The sequence below is a fragment of the Zootoca vivipara genome, chromosome Z (genome assembly GCF_963506605.1).
Source record: "Zootoca vivipara chromosome Z, rZooViv1.1, whole genome shotgun sequence".
NCBI classification, from domain to species: domain Eukaryota; kingdom Metazoa; phylum Chordata; class Lepidosauria; order Squamata; family Lacertidae; genus Zootoca; species Zootoca vivipara.
The window spans coordinates 46,640,107-46,660,122 of record NC_083294.1 but is presented as its reverse complement, the minus strand read 5'-3'; the positions used below and the strand labels follow the sequence as shown (position 1 = coordinate 46,660,122).

The 20,016-nt window shown below is 45.7% G+C and overlaps 1 protein-coding gene across 3 annotated transcripts in view; it reads left to right on the top strand.

Moving 5' to 3' along the window:
* DOCK11 (dedicator of cytokinesis 11) overlaps positions 1-20,016 on the top strand; it is a 169,585-nt gene that overhangs the window by 19,294 nt on the left and 130,275 nt on the right. For all 3 annotated transcript variants that reach the window (XM_060270271.1, XM_060270269.1, XM_060270268.1), the window contains exons 2-8: positions 6,837-6,953; positions 8,065-8,154; positions 9,846-9,928; positions 11,202-11,271; positions 15,426-15,521; positions 18,485-18,619; positions 19,786-19,963. In XM_060270271.1, the coding sequence (XP_060126254.1) occupies positions 6,930-6,953; positions 8,065-8,154; positions 9,846-9,928; positions 11,202-11,271; positions 15,426-15,521; positions 18,485-18,619; positions 19,786-19,963 (676 nt within the window). In that variant the 5' untranslated portion in view covers positions 6,837-6,929. The remainder of the gene's footprint in view (positions 1-6,836; positions 6,954-8,064; positions 8,155-9,845; positions 9,929-11,201; positions 11,272-15,425; positions 15,522-18,484; positions 18,620-19,785; positions 19,964-20,016) is intronic.

Below are 20,016 nucleotides of genomic sequence, written 5' to 3'. Positions count from 1 at the left end.
TTCCCACTCTCTTCTACTCTAAGAATTGAGTTCCCACAGGTGTTCTGTACTCTCTGGTGACCGAGGTCTGGGAGCCCACCCATGTGCACCACTTGTAGCTGGAACCCACCCATGTGCACCACTTGTAGCTTTCTCCAAATTCTTTGCACATAGAGGGTTGCCTAGAGATGTGATGGCAGATGCGTATTCCAGGCTGCCTGTGCAATGGAAGCCTTCCAGCTGTTCCAGCGAATCCATTTTCAGGCCTTTGAGTGGGGAGCACGTGGGGCGGGTATTTTGTCTCTGAGTGCAGTGAGAGTCAGGAATAAATTGCTTTTTTGTTAGCAACTAAAAGCATGCAATTGAGATGCCCGCTCTGTCTGAGAGCAGGGTTCTGTACCCTTTTGCCAGAGAAGGATCAGCTTTTACATTGAAGGTTGCAACCTGTGTGTCTTTTGGAAGCAGGATCCACAGGGAAGCGTTAATTGTCTGCCTCTGTAGCAAAGCTTTTTGTGGGGCAGCAGTAGACCTGAAGTTCCACTTAAGATGTGCCATGTTTGATGGGTTGTTCTATTTGGTTTGGGTTCATTTGCCTCATCCCCATAGCTATACATGGACTGATTAGGGAGATCAGTTTCCATCTTAATGACCATGCCTGAGCCTTCCAGTAACAGTGAGATAAAATCACCTTTATTTAAGAAGAGGAGGGGGGGCAAACTCTGTTTCACCCAAGTGTTCAGGGTGGTGATGTTCTTCCCCTTGATTTTTTTGCAATCCACAAAAGCCCCTGCTATTTGATCTGCCATTAGCATCCTATTAAGGAATGTAATTTGCTAGAAAGCTTTTGTGAAGACTAAAAGATTGGGTGGAGGTTTTTTTTGGGTTTTTTTAAACACACTCTCTAAGGCTTGAATTAGAGTGGCTCTGGCATAGAAATACTTGGTACATGGTTTTGAAATCTGTCCACAAACGGAACGCTGAAGAGTTCATCACTTCCTCTTTGCTATGTTAATGTGAATGCTGGCACCTCCTGCTTCACCCATATGGTGTAGTCCAGGCCTGTCCAAAGTCCATTTTGGGGGCCTAATTTGGCCCATGAGTCAGTTTAATCCGGCCCCTGTGGCAGTTTATTTCCTGGGGTAAAAATCCTTTAAAAAGCTCAACAACTTCAATTCTTAAAAAAGGTCAACAACTGTGGTCGGCCCTCACGCATGTTCACTTCATCAAATCTGGCCCTCTTTGAAAAAAGTTTGGACATCCCTGGTGTAATCCATGGGTAGGCAAACTAACGCCTGGGGGCCGGATCCGGCCCAATCACCTTCTCAGTCCAGCCCACGGACAGTCCGGGAATGAGCGTGTTTTTACAAGAGTACCGTGTTTCTTATATTATAAGACATGTCTTATATTTATTTTTCCTCAAAAAAACACACTATGGCTTATTTTCAGGGGGTGTCTTATTTTTTTTCTTCCTCCTCCTGCCGCAGCCGGCATTGCTGCTGCACCTATCACTATGTCTTATTTTCGGGGTATGGCTTATATTCCTTGAATGCTTAAAAATCCTGCTATGGCTTATTTTATGGGTATGTCTTAAAATATGAGAAACAGGGTAGAATGTGTCATTTTATTTAAAATTCACCTCTGGGTTATTTGTGGGGCATAAGAATTCATTCATTTTATTTATTTTTTCCAAAATAATGGCCTGCTCCCCGCAAGGTCTGAGGGACAGTGGACCAGCCCCCTGCTGAAAAAGTTTGCTGACTCCTGGTGTAGTCTTCCCTCCCTAACTCCCTCCCTCCCTTTTTGTTAGTTTTTTGAGCTTCTTTTTAGGTGCCATAATGAGCTTGATTGGCTGTGCACGGATGACACTGCTGTTCAGTCCCCCAGATGGCATACGGAGCACCTGCAGCTGCGAATGAGCAGAAGCTGCATGAATTTGCCCTCTTCTAAGTTGCCTTAGGAATGGCTTAGAACAAGGCTAGGTCAAAGGGGGGCTTCAAATGCCTTTGGACTGCTGGCCTATTTGAAGTTTGGTTTGCAAATGTTCAAGACTTAATCCTGGTGGAGAAATGGACCAGCAAAATCCGAGAAAGAAGATAACATAATAAATCCAATTATTTTTTACCATGACTGGTTCCACTTCAGTTCATTTGCCTCAAACAAGGAGCATAGGTACAGGCCACCCAAATGGGGATGTTTGGCAGGACGTTTTCGTATAATCAAAATGTGGTGCTTAAAATAAAAAAAAAATGTATCTATAGTGATGGGTTCTGTTCAGGTTGTTTGGGAGTGGGAAGAAGGAGTGGGGAGGAGGGGAAAACCTAATTTTTGTTGAAATATGATGTGTTAATGTTTTCTTGAAAAATCATTAAAATTATAATACCTTTGGACTGCAACTCCCATCATCTCTGACCGGGGGCTGCTAGGAGTTGGTGTCTGAAATATCTGGAAAGCACCGCATTGACTTTTACTGCATTAGATAGAAAGTGGCTGTATATCTTTAAATAAATGCATTTTTAGTTCAAGAGAAAGGCAGATAAGAGGTGACATGATAGAAATTTATAAGATTGTGCCTGCCATGGAGAAAGTGGATAGAGGAAAGTTTCTCTCTCTTAACCCTAGAACTCAGGGATATTCAATGAAGCTGAATGTTGGAAGATTCAAGAGAGACAGAAGAAAATCCTTCCTCATGCAGCACATAGTTAACCTGTGGAAATCACTTCCACGGGAGGCAGGGATGGCCATCCCCTTGGATGGCCTTAAAAGAGGGTTGGGCAAATTCACGGAGGAGGAAAGGGGCTATCGATGGCTACCAGCCAGGGTGACTGCTCAGACTCCACAGTCAAAGGCAGTAGTGCTGCTGAATACCAGTTGCTGGAAAACACAGGAGGGGAAGTGACTATTGTGCTCCAAACCAACTTGCAGGCTTCTCACAAGCATCTGTCGACCATTGTGAGAACAGAATGCCAGACTAGACAGGCCATTGGTGTGATCCAACAGGGTCTTGCTGTGTTTAGACTGTGCCTTGAGTTAATCTCCAGCATCTTTAGCGATAATGTACCATCTTCCTTGGCTATTCCATTTTTCTTTTTAGAAACCTTGCTTAACATTTATAACATACTAGTGGTTTTCAGCCCGTTCAATAACGGGCGCTAGAATCCTGGGGTTCGGAGAAGCGCTTGCGCAGCGCTTCTCCGAACCCTGGGACCTGTCCTTGCTGTCGGCGGCAGGGGGACAGGAACGGAGGAGGAGAAAGCGCTGCTTTTTCCTTCTCCGTTCCTCTCCCGCAGCCGCTGACAGGAAGCAGATATCCCAGGGTTCGGAGAAGCGCTTGCGCAGCGCTTCTCCGAACCCTGGGACCCGTCCTTGCTGTCGGCGGCAGGGGGACAGGAACGGAGGAGGAGAAAGCGCTGCTTTCTCCTTCTCCGTTCCTCTCCCGCAGCCGCCGACAGGAAGCAGACATCCCAGGGTTCGGAGAAGCGCTTGCGCAGCGCTTCTCCGAACCCTGGGACCCGTCCTTGCTGTCGGCGGCAGGGGGACAGGAACGGAGGAGGAGAAAGCGCTGCTTTCTCCTTCTCCGTTCCTCTCCCGCAGCCGCCGACAGGAAGCAGACATCCCAGGGTTCGGAGAAGCGCTTGCGCAGCGCTTCTCCGAACCCTGGGACCCGTCCTTGCTGTCGGCGGCAGGGGGACAGGAACGGAGGAGGAGAAAGCGGCGCTTTCTCCTCCTTCCTTCCTCTCCCCCAGCCGCCGACAGGAAGGACGCGCGCACTCTCCCCCCCCGCCTCCTCCAACCGCCGCTCCTCACGGCCAGGGAGGGTTGTGAGGAGGCCTTCGCCGGCCTCCACCCCGGCGGGAGCGGCGGTTGGAGGAGGCAGAGTGGGGGGAGAGTGCGCGCGCGCAGTCTCTGCTGTCCAATCCCTGTATCCCTGGGGCACATGCGCAGTGACCCAGGGACACACGGGACATCTGGACGCAGGGACAACATGGACATTATTATATAGGATAAATGCATCTGGCTAAAGGGGAATCAGGAGCTGAAAGGGCCAGGATGTGAACCCAGCCAGTCCTTCTTCTGTAGTTCTCCTTTTGCAGAAGGATTGCTGCCTCAGCTCAGGAGGCTGTTGAGAATGCAATAGTGGCAGACCTTTTAACTGGACTCCTAAATCTGTTCCTTTTTGCAGATTAACCACCCCTAAGAATTCTAAGAATGCCCATTTCGTCAAGGAAGAGAGAGAGCAGCTACAGTTTAACTGTATCGCCTTGGTTTCTGCTGCAGTTGAATCAAAGCTCCCTCTGATATTAGAGCCAGTACCACGCAAAAGACACACAAGAGTTATTAATAACTTTATTTTATAGCAAAGGTCTAAAAGAATCCAAGCACATTTGCAGAGTGCAGGAGCGATTTGCACTGCTTTTAACGTGTGCACACGTAATGGTTATTTATGCTGTTTCATCAGTGTGCACTGGTGTTTCACAAAGCATAGGAGAGGTCTCTGCCCCAAGTGGCTTCCAGTATTAAGAGTCAAGACAATGCCCAAGTGATCACTGTGCAGTGATCACTGTCTCTGCAGGTGAGAGCTTCCCCCAATGCCATCTTATCAAGAGCTCTCTTCCTAACCATGCAGGAATTGGGCCTTCAATCTTGTGGCATATGCTGGCAGCCTTCTCCCCTTTGCAAGGCTGGCCTTGATTGTGATAAACAAATCTGTATTAGAACTGCTTTTAGATGTTTCAGTTGTTTCATCACTCTCGAAGGAATAGCTCAGTTGGTAGAGCAGGAGACCTGCTCTAATCTCAGGGTCGTGGGTTCAAGCCCCACTTTGGGTGAAGGATTCCTGCATTGCAGGGGATTTGGACAAGATCATTGTGGTCCCTTCCAACTCTAGGATTCAATTGTTTGCTGCCCTGGGTTCCTCTGGGAGGAAGTAGCAGGGTGTGAATTAAATAAATAAATAAAAATGGACGCTGGGTGTAAAAGGGAGAGAGTGTTTCATTTTTGCACACTTAACTGAAAACTGGGGAAACTCACCAGTTTTTGTGCATGTACTTGTTTTGTTAAACATTTTTGTTGTGAAGTTGCAGGTGAGCTGGTGTTCGTTCAGCAGAAGAGCTCAGCCCATCATAGGGCACTGGCTGGAGACCAAGTCATAGGACCCTTTTTTGGCCAAACCCCCATCAAGCTGCTCAAGAACATCCTTCCCACAGTTTAAGCTTTATTCTCATTCTCTCTCTCTCTCTCTCTCTCTCTCTCTCTCTCTCTCTCTCTCTCTCTCACACACACACACACACACACACACACACACACACACAGGGAGACAGCCCCCAGGGAGAGCTTGCCACTTCCCAGCCCAGAAATGTGCAGATTTCTTCAAATGCTCTGATACACAAATATATTTTGGGGCAGTTGTATAACTGGATGGATGTGCTGATGGATGCTGCTCACACTTTTGCTTCTTCGCTTTAGTTCCTTTGTATGGCACTTCCCACAGTGAGCTGTGGCCAAAGTGGCTTTACAACCAACTTTCAGAATATCAAAATACAAAAACATTTGGGAGTGGAGAGAAGAAGCCAGTGTGCAAAACATACCAATTACTGAGGTATACAGTAGGGGAGTTGCCCCAGGATATGGCATATCCTGGCTTGCATAATTCCATCCCCAAAACACTTTAGTTCTCTCTCTAGAAGGTGCAAAGAAGTTATAATGTTTTCAGTCATAGTTTAACAATGCAGGGCCTGGGAAGTTGTAAACCTTGGTTTGTTGGAAAATATGCCATGGTCTCATCACTCAGTTTGCTGTTGTTGTTGTTGTTGTTGCTGCTGCTGCTGCTGTTAGTATGCCGCCCATGTGCCTGGGTCATCCCAGCTTCCAACAAATATAAAAGCATAATACTGTAAAACATCAAACATTAAAAACCTCCTGATACAGGGCGGCCTTCAGGTAGGTTAGTGTTATCACCCCTGTTTTTCAGGTGGGCTAGGCTGAGGCTCAGAGGGAGAGAGAGAGAATGATAACATAGGTTCTGTGGTGCATTCATTGGGGGGGGGGGAGTGGGAGCATTTAGACTGGCAAGGTCTTCCTGGTGGGTAGCCCTGGGTTGCGCAGAATGGCACAGTTGTGAGGGGTGGTGAGATAGAGCACTGGCATAAATCAGACCTAGATGAGACCTCTTTGCCCAGCAGGCAGCCAAACAAGATGCCTCTGGTGAGCTCCCAAGCTGGGCAAGAGGAAGTCTCCCACTGTTCCTCCAAAGCAGCTGGTTTTTAGTGGCAATTTACTCTCTAACTTTGCACTTGCAGGCCCTCCCTGCAAGTTAATGCTTAAACACTGTTGCAGGCAAATGTGGAGTCAGTGCCTGTGACTAAAGTTGCAATCTAGGAAGTAACTTTTATTTTTTAGTTATTTTAAATTTTTGCATCATCATCATCATTATTTAAAAATTACATGCCACTTGATTGTAAAAACAAACCTCTGAGCAGTTTACAAAAAGAAGTGAAATTGCAATGAAACCATCAGTTAAGATTAACTTTTTTTTTAAAAAAAGATTTATATGAATGATGAGATATTAAAACCAGATTAAAACACACATACCAGCCATCTACGTGTCTGGATAGGCTGGACTAAGCAAAAACGTTGTTTAGCAGGTGCCGGAAAGAATTCTGTCTGATACCAAACAGCAAAGAGTTCCGATGTGCGGGGGCTGCCACACCAAAAGCTTGAAACAAATGCAGAATGAGTACTACATGGCCCTTGTAACAGTGCTGGTTCTGTGAGTCAAAGTGCTGTAGTGGATGCCTATGGATCACAGTTAATGGGGAGTTATGCAGTACCTGACTGTGTGTTGTCTTGCCTCCTGCCAGGAAAAGACGAAGGTGATTGAGCCCTTGGACTACGAGAATGTTGTCTCCCAAAAGAAAGCACAGATCTACAGCGACCCTCTCCGGGACTTGCTTATGTTCCCCATGGAAGACGCCTCTGTGAGTTGTTGCTGCTGCTACTGCTTCTCCTCCTTGGCATTTGGGTCTCAGCTGCAAGCTGGTCACCTCATTTCATTTTTGATTGTTCAAATAGTTTATTTATACCTCTTCATACCACTGCTTCTGAGCATCACACAATAGGAACACAGCCTTGGAAACTGATGAATGCACCTGGCTGCATCTTTATTGTTGAAAGAGGGTTGGACAAATTCATAGACTTAATAGAATCCTAGAATTGGAAGGGATCATCTAGTCCAACCCCCTGCAGTGCAGGAATATGAAGCTGTCCCATACAGGGATTGAAGCTGCAGCCTTAGCACTATCAACACTCCACCGCTCCAAACAACTGGAGGAGAAAGCTATCAGTGACTGCTGGTCAAGGCAATAGTAATGCTTCTGAATACCAGTTGCTGAGAATTGCAGGACAGGAGAGGGCTCTTGAGCTCCTGCAAACTCCTTTTGCATTCACACCGGATATGCTGCCCTTTTGCCATGCAGAGTTGTTACCTTTGGAACTTTGACCCTCTAGATATTTATTTATTCATTCATTTATTTACTGTACTTATATACCACTTTGCAGGTAGATATTGCAGTGTGGATTTGCATAAGATTATTGCAACAATAAGCACCATTTTTTAAAAAAAAAGTTACAAAAGAATAAGAAAAACAACTTTTTTGTTTAGGGGTGAAAACACCTTCTTCTTCTTCTTCTTCTTCTTCTTCTTCTTCTTCTTCTTCTTCTTCTTCTTCTTCTTCTTCTTCTTCTTCTTCTTCTTCTTCTTCTTCTTCTTCTTCTTCTTCTTCCCTCCCCTCAGGGCATGGTGGTCCTTCAGATGCCCATGGGAGGAACAAAAGTTACCATGCCTGCTGTAGACACATCTGCATTGTAGCTCATAAGAATCTACAAGTGCTAGGAAGAGTTGGATCAGGCCAGTGGTCTGCCTGGTCCAGCATCCTGTTCTCACAGGGGCCAACCAGGGACCTCAGTGGGAAGCTAGAAGCAGGACCAGGATGCAAGAGCAGTGCTCCTCCCCTCTTCCATCGACCGGCAATGTCCCCTTACAACTCTAGTCATTCTGCAGCCTCTGACTGCTTTTCCTCCCCCTTCCAGGTCTCTGTTGTCGGGCGCCAGAGGAGGACTGTTCAGTCTACAGTGCCAGAAGATGCTCTGAAGAAGGCTCAGAGTCTCTTTGTCCAGGAGGTAAGGGTCCTTAAGACTGTGATACTGATGGGGAGGGGGCGCGTGCAAAATAGGTCTTGCTCTGTTCCCCCTTTAAGTAAAGGAAGAGAGAGAAACCTGGGTGAAAAGTGTCTTCCACATGCTCCAAGTGCACATAGAAACCTTGCAGTGACGTCAGAGAGTTCTAGGGCACAGTCCCAATTTATGGAGGCAGGATGGGGCAGCTGTGCGCACACACCCTTTGCCATAGTCAATTTATCTATGTACCACATTTTCCACAACTCCCAGGTGAATTGTAGTTTCATTAGGAGAACCGTAAACTGCTGCTTCAGGTTTAGGTGCAAATCCAGCAGGCTCAGGAATATTTGGGCCCTTTTTGAAAGAATTGGTGCATTTGGAACTAGCTGCCTGTATTGTGTTGCTCAAAAATGAAGGCGATTTCTTCTTCATTGAACTCTGCATTTTTAAAAAAAGTAACTGAGGAAATTGATGTTTATTTATTTTTTGAAAACCAAACGTGACTTGCTTCCTCTTTTTTAATTATGAAAGCATGACAATAACTGCTGATGACAGACAAGCAAAGAACTGAAAAGACACTCATGACATCGCCTGTGAAGGGCTTTGTTTTCAAGGGAAGAAGGCTCCCTGTCTTTAAAATAATTTTTCAAATTAAGACAGGTAAACAGGATAATAGTCAGACCACTGGCCAATGTATCTCAGAAGTGCAGAACAATTTTAAGCACAAAGCGATTTAGCTCATATTTTTTGTTAGACTCTTAACATCCAGCATCTGCATGGCTATTGGTCAAAGCTGATGGGAGTTGTAGCTCAACACTATCTTGAGGGGCCACTGATTCCCCATTCCTGATCTACACTGGCTCTCCAGGGTTTCAGACAAGGAGTCACCCCTGGTCCTACCAGAAGTTGCCAGGGATTGAACCGAGGAGCATGCAAGGCAGAAGCTCTGCTCTGCCACCAAGTGTGAGTCTATGTAGTAGCTCTGTATACAGGAACATAGAAGCTGTTTTACACCAGGTGTCGCTGTGGGTTAAACCACAGACCCTAGGGCTTGCGGATCAGAAGGTTGGCGGTTTGAATCCACACAACGGAGTTAGCTGCCGTTGCTCGATCCCAGCTCCTGCCAACCTAGCAGTTTGAAAGCGCAAGTAGATAAATAGGTACCACTCTGGTGGGAAGGTAAACGGCGTTTCTGTGCACTGCTCTGGTTTGCCAGAAGCAGCTTAGTTATCCTGGGCCACATGACCTGGAAGCTATACGCTGGCTCCCTCAGCCAGTAAAGCGAGATGAGCGCCGCAACCCCAGAGTTGTCCACAACTGCATCTAATGGTCAGGGGTCCCTTTACCCTTTAGGACTTTAGTCCCTCTTCCTCAGTATTGTCTACCCTGGAAGCTGCTATCCAGAGTTTCAGCCAAGTGTATTCCAGGCCTTCCTGGAGAGGATGCATGCTATTCCACTGAGCTAAACTGAAAGAATGGGCGAAGATTAAATTGTGCAAAACATGAGTTTGAGGCAGTTGAGTTTTGCCGGAAGCAAAGCACCCACGTGAATCTTTCCTGTATCTAATTTTGTAGTTCCTCTTATATGAATTAGCAACCTTGGAGTACTGAAGTTTATAATCCTGGTTTTTGTTGCCAAGTTTAGCAAAGGCAGCTATGAACTTTAACCGTCTTGCATTCAATTTCCTTCACAGTGCATTAAAACCTACAGCTCAGACTGGCACACAGTGAACTACAAATATGAGGACTACTCGGGGGATTTCCGAATGTTGCCATGGTAAGTGTTTCCCCAGGGGAAACCAGCCTCTTCCTCTTCATAGCCTTTCTTTTCAGTGGGATGTCGAAACCTGGGTGTTCAGAAGTTCCTTAAACATCCTTCTAGCTGCCTGCCCTTCACACAGGAAACTCAAGTCATGGTAGTACTTATGTTTCATTGACGTCATTTCAGAGGTGTCTCTGCTGCCTTTCAGCTAACACTAAAACATTTCCAAAAACTTTTTTTTGCAAGTTTTATATACCTCTTAATCAGCAAAATCCTCTAAGCCTAAAACCTAAAACAGTATTTACTATTTATTCCATAAGATTTGATTGTAAAAAGAATCCATTGAATACAGAAATAAAAGAATGAAATTATCAGTATATATATAAAAAACAGATACAAGAAATAATTAACATCAATTTTAGGCTAAACACCTGATTCAAACACATGTAAGCATGCTGCTCATTTGGATTAGGCTTGCATACACAAAAATGTTTTCAGCAGGTGCCATAAAGAGTGCAATGAAGGTGCCTGCCTTACTTCAAGAGGCAGGGAGTTCCCAAGTGCTGCTGCTGCTGCTGCTGCTGCACAATATAAAATACTCATTTAAAAATTCTGATCAGTAGCAGGTTTTGTAGAGAATGCTGATCTTTCAATAGATTTGTGAAGGTTCAAACAAATGAATATAAAAAATGGATAGTATGGATACAGGTATATATATGAACAAAGAACAAAGCAGCGCAATATATGAAGGGCTGGAAAGCACTGTGGAGTGGGGTGGGTGGCGGGGGTGATTGGAAGGGCGAAAAATATTTGGGAGGAATAAATTGTTTTTTTCTGTTTTCCTTTGGGTATTTGATTCTTATTTTGTATTTATTATTTATTATATATTATTTATTGTATTTTGGGTTTTTTTGGTCTTGTAATTCATGTATTTTTTGTAATCTCAAATTTCAAAATAAAAATTTAAACAATACTGATCAGACATTAAAAACAAGTTGGCATACAATTAGTCCAACTAAAAGCAGCAGTTTAAAAACAATTACCCATACTAAAATTACTTCTCTGGGTAGAGCTGCCTAAACAAAAAGTTTTGCTTATCTCTCATCCGGCTGCTTCTCTCCTTCCTTGGAAGTTGTTCCATCCCCACAAGAGAGTGGTCCTCTCTGCCCATATGCCTTTCTGGAAGCTCCATCTATGGATTCATTTGTTATTCAGCCATGTTGGCCAAAACATTGATGAATGCTTCTTTTAAAAATAAAATGTGTGTGTGTGTGTTTTTCTCTCTTAGCAAATCCTTCAGCCCTGACAAGATTCCAAACCACGTGTTTGAAATTGATGAAGACTTTGAAAAAGATGAGGTGAGGAGAAAAGTGTCAGCTTGTGCCGATCCCTTTGTCTGGCAACCAATGAAGTGTTCTGTGTAACTCGAAAGCTTTCCTAATCATATACCAAGGGAAGCTTGTCTGCTAAAAGTTCCAATTGTTACAGAACTGCAATGACAACATTTAGTATTCATGTGGTGTTTCCAAGTGCTCAAAGCCATTGTGTGACAACAAAGAACATAATTTTAATAAAGGCTTTGCAGCCAGTTCAGGCCAATACAGCATCCTGCTTTCCAAGTTACCAGCCAGGTACCTGTATACACTCCCAGAAGTAAATAAGCAAAGGAACCATCCTTTATATCCTTTATAAGGATATAACCATCCTTTATAAGAGAAGGTTAAGGAGTGATATGATAGCCATGTTCAAATATATAAAAGGATATCATATAGAGGAGGGAGAAAGGTTGTTTTCTGCTGCTCCAGAGAAGCGGACACGGAGCAATGGATTCAAACTACAAGAAAGAAGATTCCACCTAAACATTAGGAAGAACTTCCTGACAGTAAGAGCTGTTCGACAGTGGAATTTGCTCCCAAGGAGTGTGGTGGAGTCTCCTTCTTTGGAGGTCTTTAAGCAGAGGCTTAACGGCCATCTGTCAGGAATGCTTTGATGGTGGACTGGATGGCCCTTGTGGTCTCTTCCAACTCTATGATTCTATGATCCTATATAGTGCCCAGGCGTGGATGCTTAGCTAATCAACCAACCAGTTCTCTCCTGGAAAACACCAGTTCTCTCTCTAAAGGTAAAGGTAAAGGGACCCCTTTACCTTTGTCCAGTCGCGGACAACTCAGGTTGCTTGCTCATCTTGTTTTACTGGCTGAGTGAGCCAATACAGCTTCCAGGTCATGCAGCCAGCATGACTAAGCCGCTTCTGGTGAACCAGAGCAGCGCGCGGAAACGCCGTTTACCTTCCCACTGTAGTGGTACCTATTTATCTACTTGCAGTTTGACATGCTTTTGAATTGCTAGGTTGGCAGGAGCTGGGACCGAGCAACGGGAGCTTGCCCCATCATAGGGATTTGAACCGCTGACCTTCTGATCGGCAAGCCCTAGGATCAGTGGTTTAGACCACAGCATCACCCGCGTACCTAGCGTTCTCTCCTTAGCCAGGCTCTAAAACTGGATATTTAAATTTTTATTATATTTACATCCCCGCTTTGTCTCCAAGCTGCTAAAGGTGGTGTATATGGCTCTCCTTTTCCCCATTTTATCCTCACGTCAACCCTATGAGAGGTAGGTTAGGCAGGTAGTGATTGACTGGCCCTCAAGGTCACCCTAAGTGGGGAATTGAACCCATGTCTCTCTTGTCGTAGTCCAGCATTCTCACTTCTGCACTGCACTGGCTGCAGTTGGAGGTAGCCCCAGTTGGGGAAAAAGCTGCATCTGTGGGTGCAGGAGGGTTAAACCTGATGGTTTATCTCTTAGGAAGAGTTCCCTACTCCCTTGCCTCCACATCACAGAAGCAAATACTTGTTTGGGGGAAACAACTGTGTGAGGGAGAACAGCTACAGACAGCCTCCTCCCATCCTAAGCACAAGTTCATCTCCCAGCGCCAGTGGGAGCGGGGAGGGGGATGTCTTAAGCGGGGAATCAGGAAGTAGAGAGCACAGCTCAGGTAGGGTAGCAGAGCCACTGCTCCGCTCAGGAGGGGAAATGGGAAGCAGGGAAGGCGCGACCAGAAGACCGCTCCCGCCGACCCCGGAATTGCGCAAAAAGCGCCGGGGGCGGAGATTCAATGTTCCCAGGCTTCTTTGTTGGAGGAAAAGGCGGGAATCTCCATTCGGAGGTTCTGACCCAGACTGACAACATGTACAACATAGTACTGACTCTGCACTGTAAATAGCTTGCACTGAATAAAAGCATGAAAAGGCAACGTGGTGAGGAGTCTTTACTCTAGAGTAGCCGCTACCGCGCCTGTGACAAATTGTTTGCTGAATTAACGTCTAGCTCCTGCCAGATTGCAGAGGTGGTGTGAAAGAGAGAGAATGAGAAGCAGCTTGGCACATCTGAGAATAGTTCTGCTATCTTATTTTAGAAGCAGTAACAGGCATCCCGGATAGATTAATCTAAAGCTAATCTGGAATCTCCCCCTTTGCAGTGGGGCACTTATTCCCAAGCAGTTCCTCCTGTCACCGCTGCTCCTAATTATAATTTTTAGCCTTGATCCTGTCCCACATGTGCTCATCTCAGACAGAGGTGTGCAAACAGCCTAGTTTAAAAGCAAGCAGCAAACAGGGCATTCCCCCCCCTTTTCATTTTAATTTTTAAATTAAAATTTCCCCAGAGAGCCTCCAAAATGCATACCTGGATTCTCATGCATACAACACAACTTGTGGCACTTTGCACCTGTAAAACACACCCTTATTAAGTGATCCACAAGTTAGTATAAACCTTTGGAACCGGCTTTTGGTTTCGTGGAGAATTTGTAAATTAAATTAAGCTCTGCCGTTCTCCCACAAAGGTATATTTGCGCCTTGTTCCTCTTGCCAGTCTTAATTGGTCTTAATTGGTGAGTCTTAATTGGTCAATCAATTTTTCTGTAAGTGGGAATATGTCCTACTCCCATACATTCACAACTTTAAACCCTTCTGGAATGTTACACTAAGAAAAATCCAATTAGGGTTTATCCAGCAAGTCCTGATTCCCATTTCAATGCAGACTCATCCCCCCCCACCTTTTTTTTTACCACGGAGTTGTTGAAAGCTGTTGTTTTGTTGTTGTTATACCCTGCTCATCTGGACGGCTTCCAACAAAATACACTAAAACATCAGACATTAAAAACTTCCTGATACAGGACTGCCTTCAGCTGTCTTCTAAAAGTCAGATAGATGTTTATTTCCTTGACATCTGCTGGGAGGGGGTTCCACAGGGCACTGAGATACCAGCTGTTTTGGCTTAGCATTTAGCTGATAAGCAATGTTTGGCCACTTCATCTTGCCCAAAGGGTAGTCTGCAGTTCTAACAATTTTAGCACGATTACCACATGATTATTTATTTATTTATTTATTTATTTATTTATTTATTTATTTATTTATTTATACCCTGCCTTTCTGGCTGGGTTTCCCCAGCCACTGGGTGGCTTCCAGCAAAATATTAAAATACAATAATTCTTACAATATTATAAAGCTTCCCTAAACAGGGCTGCCTTCAGATGTCCTCTAAAAGTCTGGTAGTTGTTTATCTCTTTGACATCTGATGGGAGGGCGTTCCACAGGGCGGGTGCCACTACCGAGAAGGCCCTCTGCCTGGTTCCCTGTAACTTCACTTCTTGCAGGGAGGGAACCGCCAGAAGGCCCTCTGAGCAGGACCTCAGTTTGGCTCCTTTTCCTTGTGTAACTGTAAATTCAGAAGTCATTCAGAGAGCTGCTTCTTCTTCTTCTTTTTCTTCTTCCTTTGTTGGCTTTTGATTCCACATCCCTCATTTCGCATGTGTGACTAAATGCTGGTTTGCACGCTTGGAAACTCCCTTGGTGGAGCAGCAGAATAAGGTCATGGGGGGATACACACACACACATATAGAAATGAACCAGCTGGGTGGGTGTTTGTGTGGAGGCACACAACTCAAAGGTATCTGTGGTGGCTAGATTTTAAACACTAGTTCCTAACACAAGAGCCACCTCTATTATTTTTACTGCAATCATTGTTTATTAAATTTCTTACCTGCCCTTCACCAGCATGTCTAAGGGCAGGCTATAGCAATTTAAAATTCAGAATTGAAAGCAGTTAAAACATTTTACATTTGCCAGAATAGGGTGGGTCCTGAAAAAACAACTCCCAAGTGTTGCAGGCCAGGGTAAAGAAGCAAGTCTTCAGCATTTGCTGAGAGCTTTATAGTGAAGGAACCAGGTGCATTCCTATGAGAAAGGAATCCCACAACTTACGGTAAGGTTTGCCGCAGAGAATACGGGATATGCCACACCCACATCCACACACCCCCAAACGTCTGAGGGAGGTGGAACTACCAAGAGGTAGTTCTTTCCCGTTGCACCTCTTGCCAGACTCTTTCCTCATTGTCCAAAGCATCTGGAGGGCACCAGGTCAAGGAAGGCTGGGGTGGAAAAGCAGTGCCTGGTCTGATTTCTCCCAGCTCCTTCTTTGAATTGCAGTAACTCTTTTGTTTTTGCTCTTCCAGGATTCCTCGTCACTATGCTCACAAAAGGGTGGTGTGATAAAGCAAGGCTGGTTGTACAAGGCCAATGTCAACAGCACCATTACGGTCACCATGAAGGTGAGAGGTGTTTTATGTGCTTGCGCCGTGTACAAGAGTCTGATTTTCATTCTCCTAGGGAAATGGTTTCAAAGGACCCAGGCCTGTAAGTCCAGGGGTTCTATCTGTGGTTTTGTGGCACAAGGTCAAGGGGTGTGTGTGTGTAAGACCCGCTACTGTTTCTGCAGCAGAGACCCCTTCCACAGCACACAGCACCCTAGAGCTGCCCAACCAACAGGAAAGTGGAGCTTTTAAACCCCCAAGGAAATGGTCTTCTTGCCCTTTGGAGCCAGTCAAGAGTGAGAGGAAGTGAATCAGCCCTCTGAGGACTGGCTCCTAGGATCACTCTGGAAAAGGGGCATGGGAAGAACACTGGTGGGAAGTTCTATCATTTATTTGCTTGCAATATTTATATCTCACTCTTCATTGAACAAAGTAATAAAAGCAGAAAGAGGGTTACACGTGTGTGTGTGTGTGCGTGCGTGCACACACGCGCACACACACACAAATTATGAAATTGTATAAAGAGGAGGACCAATAAACAGCAATTCTGTCAGCAGGTATACAAGCATAATTACAAAGCAAAAACCAGTATTTCCAATTTAAAATACCTGGATAAAAACAATCAAAACATTCAAGCAGATTGAACAACCAATGGTTTTATCAGCAGTTCACCACCCCCTACTTGACTTATGGCAGCCCATCCCCTCCCTTCCTCCCTTCCTCCCTTCCTCTCTCACACACTCTGTGGCTCTTGGGTAACTTAACACCTTTCAGCCCCACACTCCCCCGACCATCCAGGTGCTCACCGTGAGTGGTATTAATTGTTGTCATCAAGCACCTGCAGCAAAAATCCCTCCCATGCCTTATCCACAGTAGCATCATGACAAAACACACAATGGAGAAAAGGGGGTGGCAATAGGTGCTTTTCTCTTTCCTTTTCCCAGTTCTGAGGAAACTTGTAGGCATCAAGGTCAGTGGGGTTGCCAGGCACTGGGGAACATGTGGGATTTTCTGGCCTCCCCCATTTCTCATCCACTGCTCTGCATGTAATGAACAGCATTCTGGAAACTGTATTTCTGTAGGTATGCATCAGAGGTTACCAGCATGAGGTCCTTGAGGTTTCCTCCTGGTGCCCATGAACCCCTGAAACCCTCTGCCATTCACCACCCCTTTGATCAGGAGGTGACGAGGGGCAGTACTTTCCCCCAAGAAAAATAGGTGCTGGAACTCACCATGAAGTTGTTACAGTAAGTCACTGGGCTAATCAGGGCAGCCCTGAACAGATGCCGGTTTGACAACACCGACATTCACTGGCTGCAGAGATGTTAAAACCTACGACAAGCTCAGAAGTACGCAAAGGCAAGAAGGCATTTGCCTGTAATGACACCTGTTGTGTATTGAGTCAAAGGATTTTATCTCTGTATTATTATTGTCTGTATTTGCATTAGGGTAAAGTAACTGCCTTTTGGTTCCAGAAGGTACAGCTACTATTGGTTCATTTCAGCTGCTGTATTTGGATCCCCTGTCTTATTGGTTTCCTCCAAAAGGCAGCACTGTGATTGCCTGATATTGTTCCCTCCAAAATGTATCCCTTTCTTCTCCTCAGAGCTCAGTCTTGTTTGCTTTAATAAAGAAGTGCAACTGTCTCCAGCATATTATGACAAGAGAACTGAAATCACAAACCCCACATCACAACAGCACCCACCTGAGAGGTGCCGGAACTGTGCTTTGGTGCTCCCCAGCATGGGTGCTTGTGATGGGGGCATACCCTTTTCTCCCTATAGCTGAAGGAGAAAGTTGGAAGAGTGGAGCTCTTTCCTGCTTCCTCTTTCAGCTCTATGTGCTTTTTGAGGCACAGATTTATTCTCCTGGCTCTGACCAAATTGCTTGAAAAAGTGAACTCTGTGTGTGCACATGCTCTTTCTGTATCTCAGTGGAGCAGGGGAGTTGGTCTGGGAGGGGAAGGAGGAAAGTGGGCAGAGCGGTGTTTTGAACCCTCAATACGAGCTCAAGAACTGAACTGTGCCTAAAATCAGGCTTGGCTCTTGGATCTTTGGACTGAAGGTGCAATGGTCCTGTCAAGAGGCAGGTGTCCCATTCGACCTCCCTAGCTAGTAGCACACACTTTGCTGCAGAGCTGCTGAGGTTGCTAATTTAAAAAATAAAATAAAATCAATGTAGTCACTTTCAGCCATCAGCAAATGAAGCTGCAGGTTTGGTTATCAGTTGCCTACTAGGCGAACTGCACAGGCTCTTCCAGTTTTAACTCCTCTCCAAGTCATGAGCCATCCAGCAAAGTATTTTTCCATTTAGGAAGTGCATGGCTCTTGTAAAGAGACACCCACCTGATCCTGGAGGAGGTGTCTTGCTTCCACGGGTGGCATGGAACTCCAGTGGCCCCACACCAGTGGTGGGTGGGACCAGAATCAAAAGCAGAATGAGTAATACATATATTTTACTTTTGTACATTATGCTAGTTTCTACACACTCAACAAGCCTCTGCCCTCCATCCAAGCAAGCGGAAGGAATTGTGAGAGTTCAAGGCTGGATAGGTTTGAAGGGCTGCATTAGACCCCCCAGGTCTAAGGTGTGCCCCATCCAACTATAGAGAGACATGGCACCCAAACTCTTTCTGGTGCTGAGGCCTGTGATGCCCTAGGAAAGTTGCAGATTGTCAGTGCTGGAGAACAAATTTCAGCATGCAGACTGCAAACCAGTGCAAAGCCCAATTGCAGGAAATGCAAGAGCTGGTTTAAGTGTCAGGACTGCCCCTGCCTTCCAAAGCTAAGCATAAGATCAAAGCTCTCAAGTCTGTGTTGCTCACTAAAACAAGCGGGGCTGGTAGGGAAAAACAGCTCAGCTTAACAGAATATGTTGTTACTGCGACAATAGTGCTAAAGAAATTGATATTGCACTGTGCCAGTGAAGCAGAAATATAATTCATTGGTTCTTCTCCCCCCTTCTTATGCAACGGTGAGCAGGTGTTCAAGAGAAGGTACTTCTACCTGGCACAGCTCTCTGATGGCTCCTACATCCTAAACTCCTACAAGGACGAAAAGGTCTCCAAGGAATCCAAAGGGTGCATCTTCCTGGATTCATGCATTGATGTTGTGCAGGTAAAAGCTTGCAAAGCATGGGGAAGTGTTCCATCCTGTGAATCCCCCCCCCCGTGTAGTTTTGAGTGGTACAGGCCAAATAAAGGTTGACCACCTCAGTGGAAACCACAGTCCAGAAAAGGGGAGTCTGTTGCCCTCCAGCCCCAGCCGCCAGTCAGCATGGCCAGTGGTCAGGGCTAGGAATGGAAGGAACTGTCAGTGGCTGTTCTCTCCATTTCTCATTTTTTCCAATCTTAAGTTGCCCAGGTTTCTGTAGCAATTTGCATTTAAAAAGAAGCACCTCATGAATGTTTTTCAGCATTTCTCCAGATCAACACATTTTTGTCAGCAGTTTTGATTAATCTACCCATTTATGCAAGCAATTTCTACTACTACAATATATTTTTGTATGCTATTTTCACTGCTATATTCATTTTTATACACATCTTTCCCACCAATATATGGGCATTTTTGTAAATGTTGTTTGGTTCGAGAACTGCAAGATTCAGATAAGTGTGAATTGCAAAGGTGGGCTATGCTTCTGTTCCCATACTGTTCCTGAAAGTGAAGTTTTGATAAATTTGGCTTCAAATGCAAACTGAATCGAACTCCTACCTGCTTCCGTAGTCAAGACTGACAGGAGCTGTAACCCAGCAATGTCTGGAGAGAGACCCGTTCCCAATCTGGGCTCTGGAAGGTGCTTCTAATTAAACAACCACCTACCTATAGGCAGTCTCTATCCCTCCCATAGACAGCCAGGACCCAGGTGGCGCTGTGGTTAAACCACTGAGCCTAGGGCTTGCTGATCAGAAGGTCGGCGGTTCGAATCCCTGTGACGGGATGAGCTCCCGTTGCTTGGTCCCAGCTCCTGCCAACCTAGCAGTTCGAAAGCACGTCAAAATGCAAGTAGATAAATAGGAACCGCTACAGCGGGAAGGTTAACGGCGTTTCCATGTGCTGCTCTGGTTTGCCAGAAGCGGCTTTGTCATGCTGGCCACATGACCTGGAAGCTATACGCCGGCTCCCTCGGCCAATAATGCGAGATGAGTGCGCAACCCCAGAGTCGGTCACGACTGGACCTAATGGTCAGGGGTCCCTTTACCTTTATCCCTCCCATAGACAGCAAAAGGAGTTCAGCACCTCCTACTGGCCTAAAAGCACACTAAGTTCTGCCCATCTTCTGGCAGTGCCCTAAAATGCGGCGCCACGCGTTTGAGCTCAAGATGCTGGACAAGTACAGCCACTACTTGGCAGCTGAAAGCGAGCCGGAGATGGAGGAGTGGCTGGTCACCTTGAGGAAGATCATCCAGGTCAACGCGGAGAGCCTGGTGCAAGAGAAGAAGGAGGCTGTGGAATCCATGCCAGGTTCGTTGGTGATGGAGATGGTGCCTTCGTGCAGTGGGGTGGGGGAGAGCCTC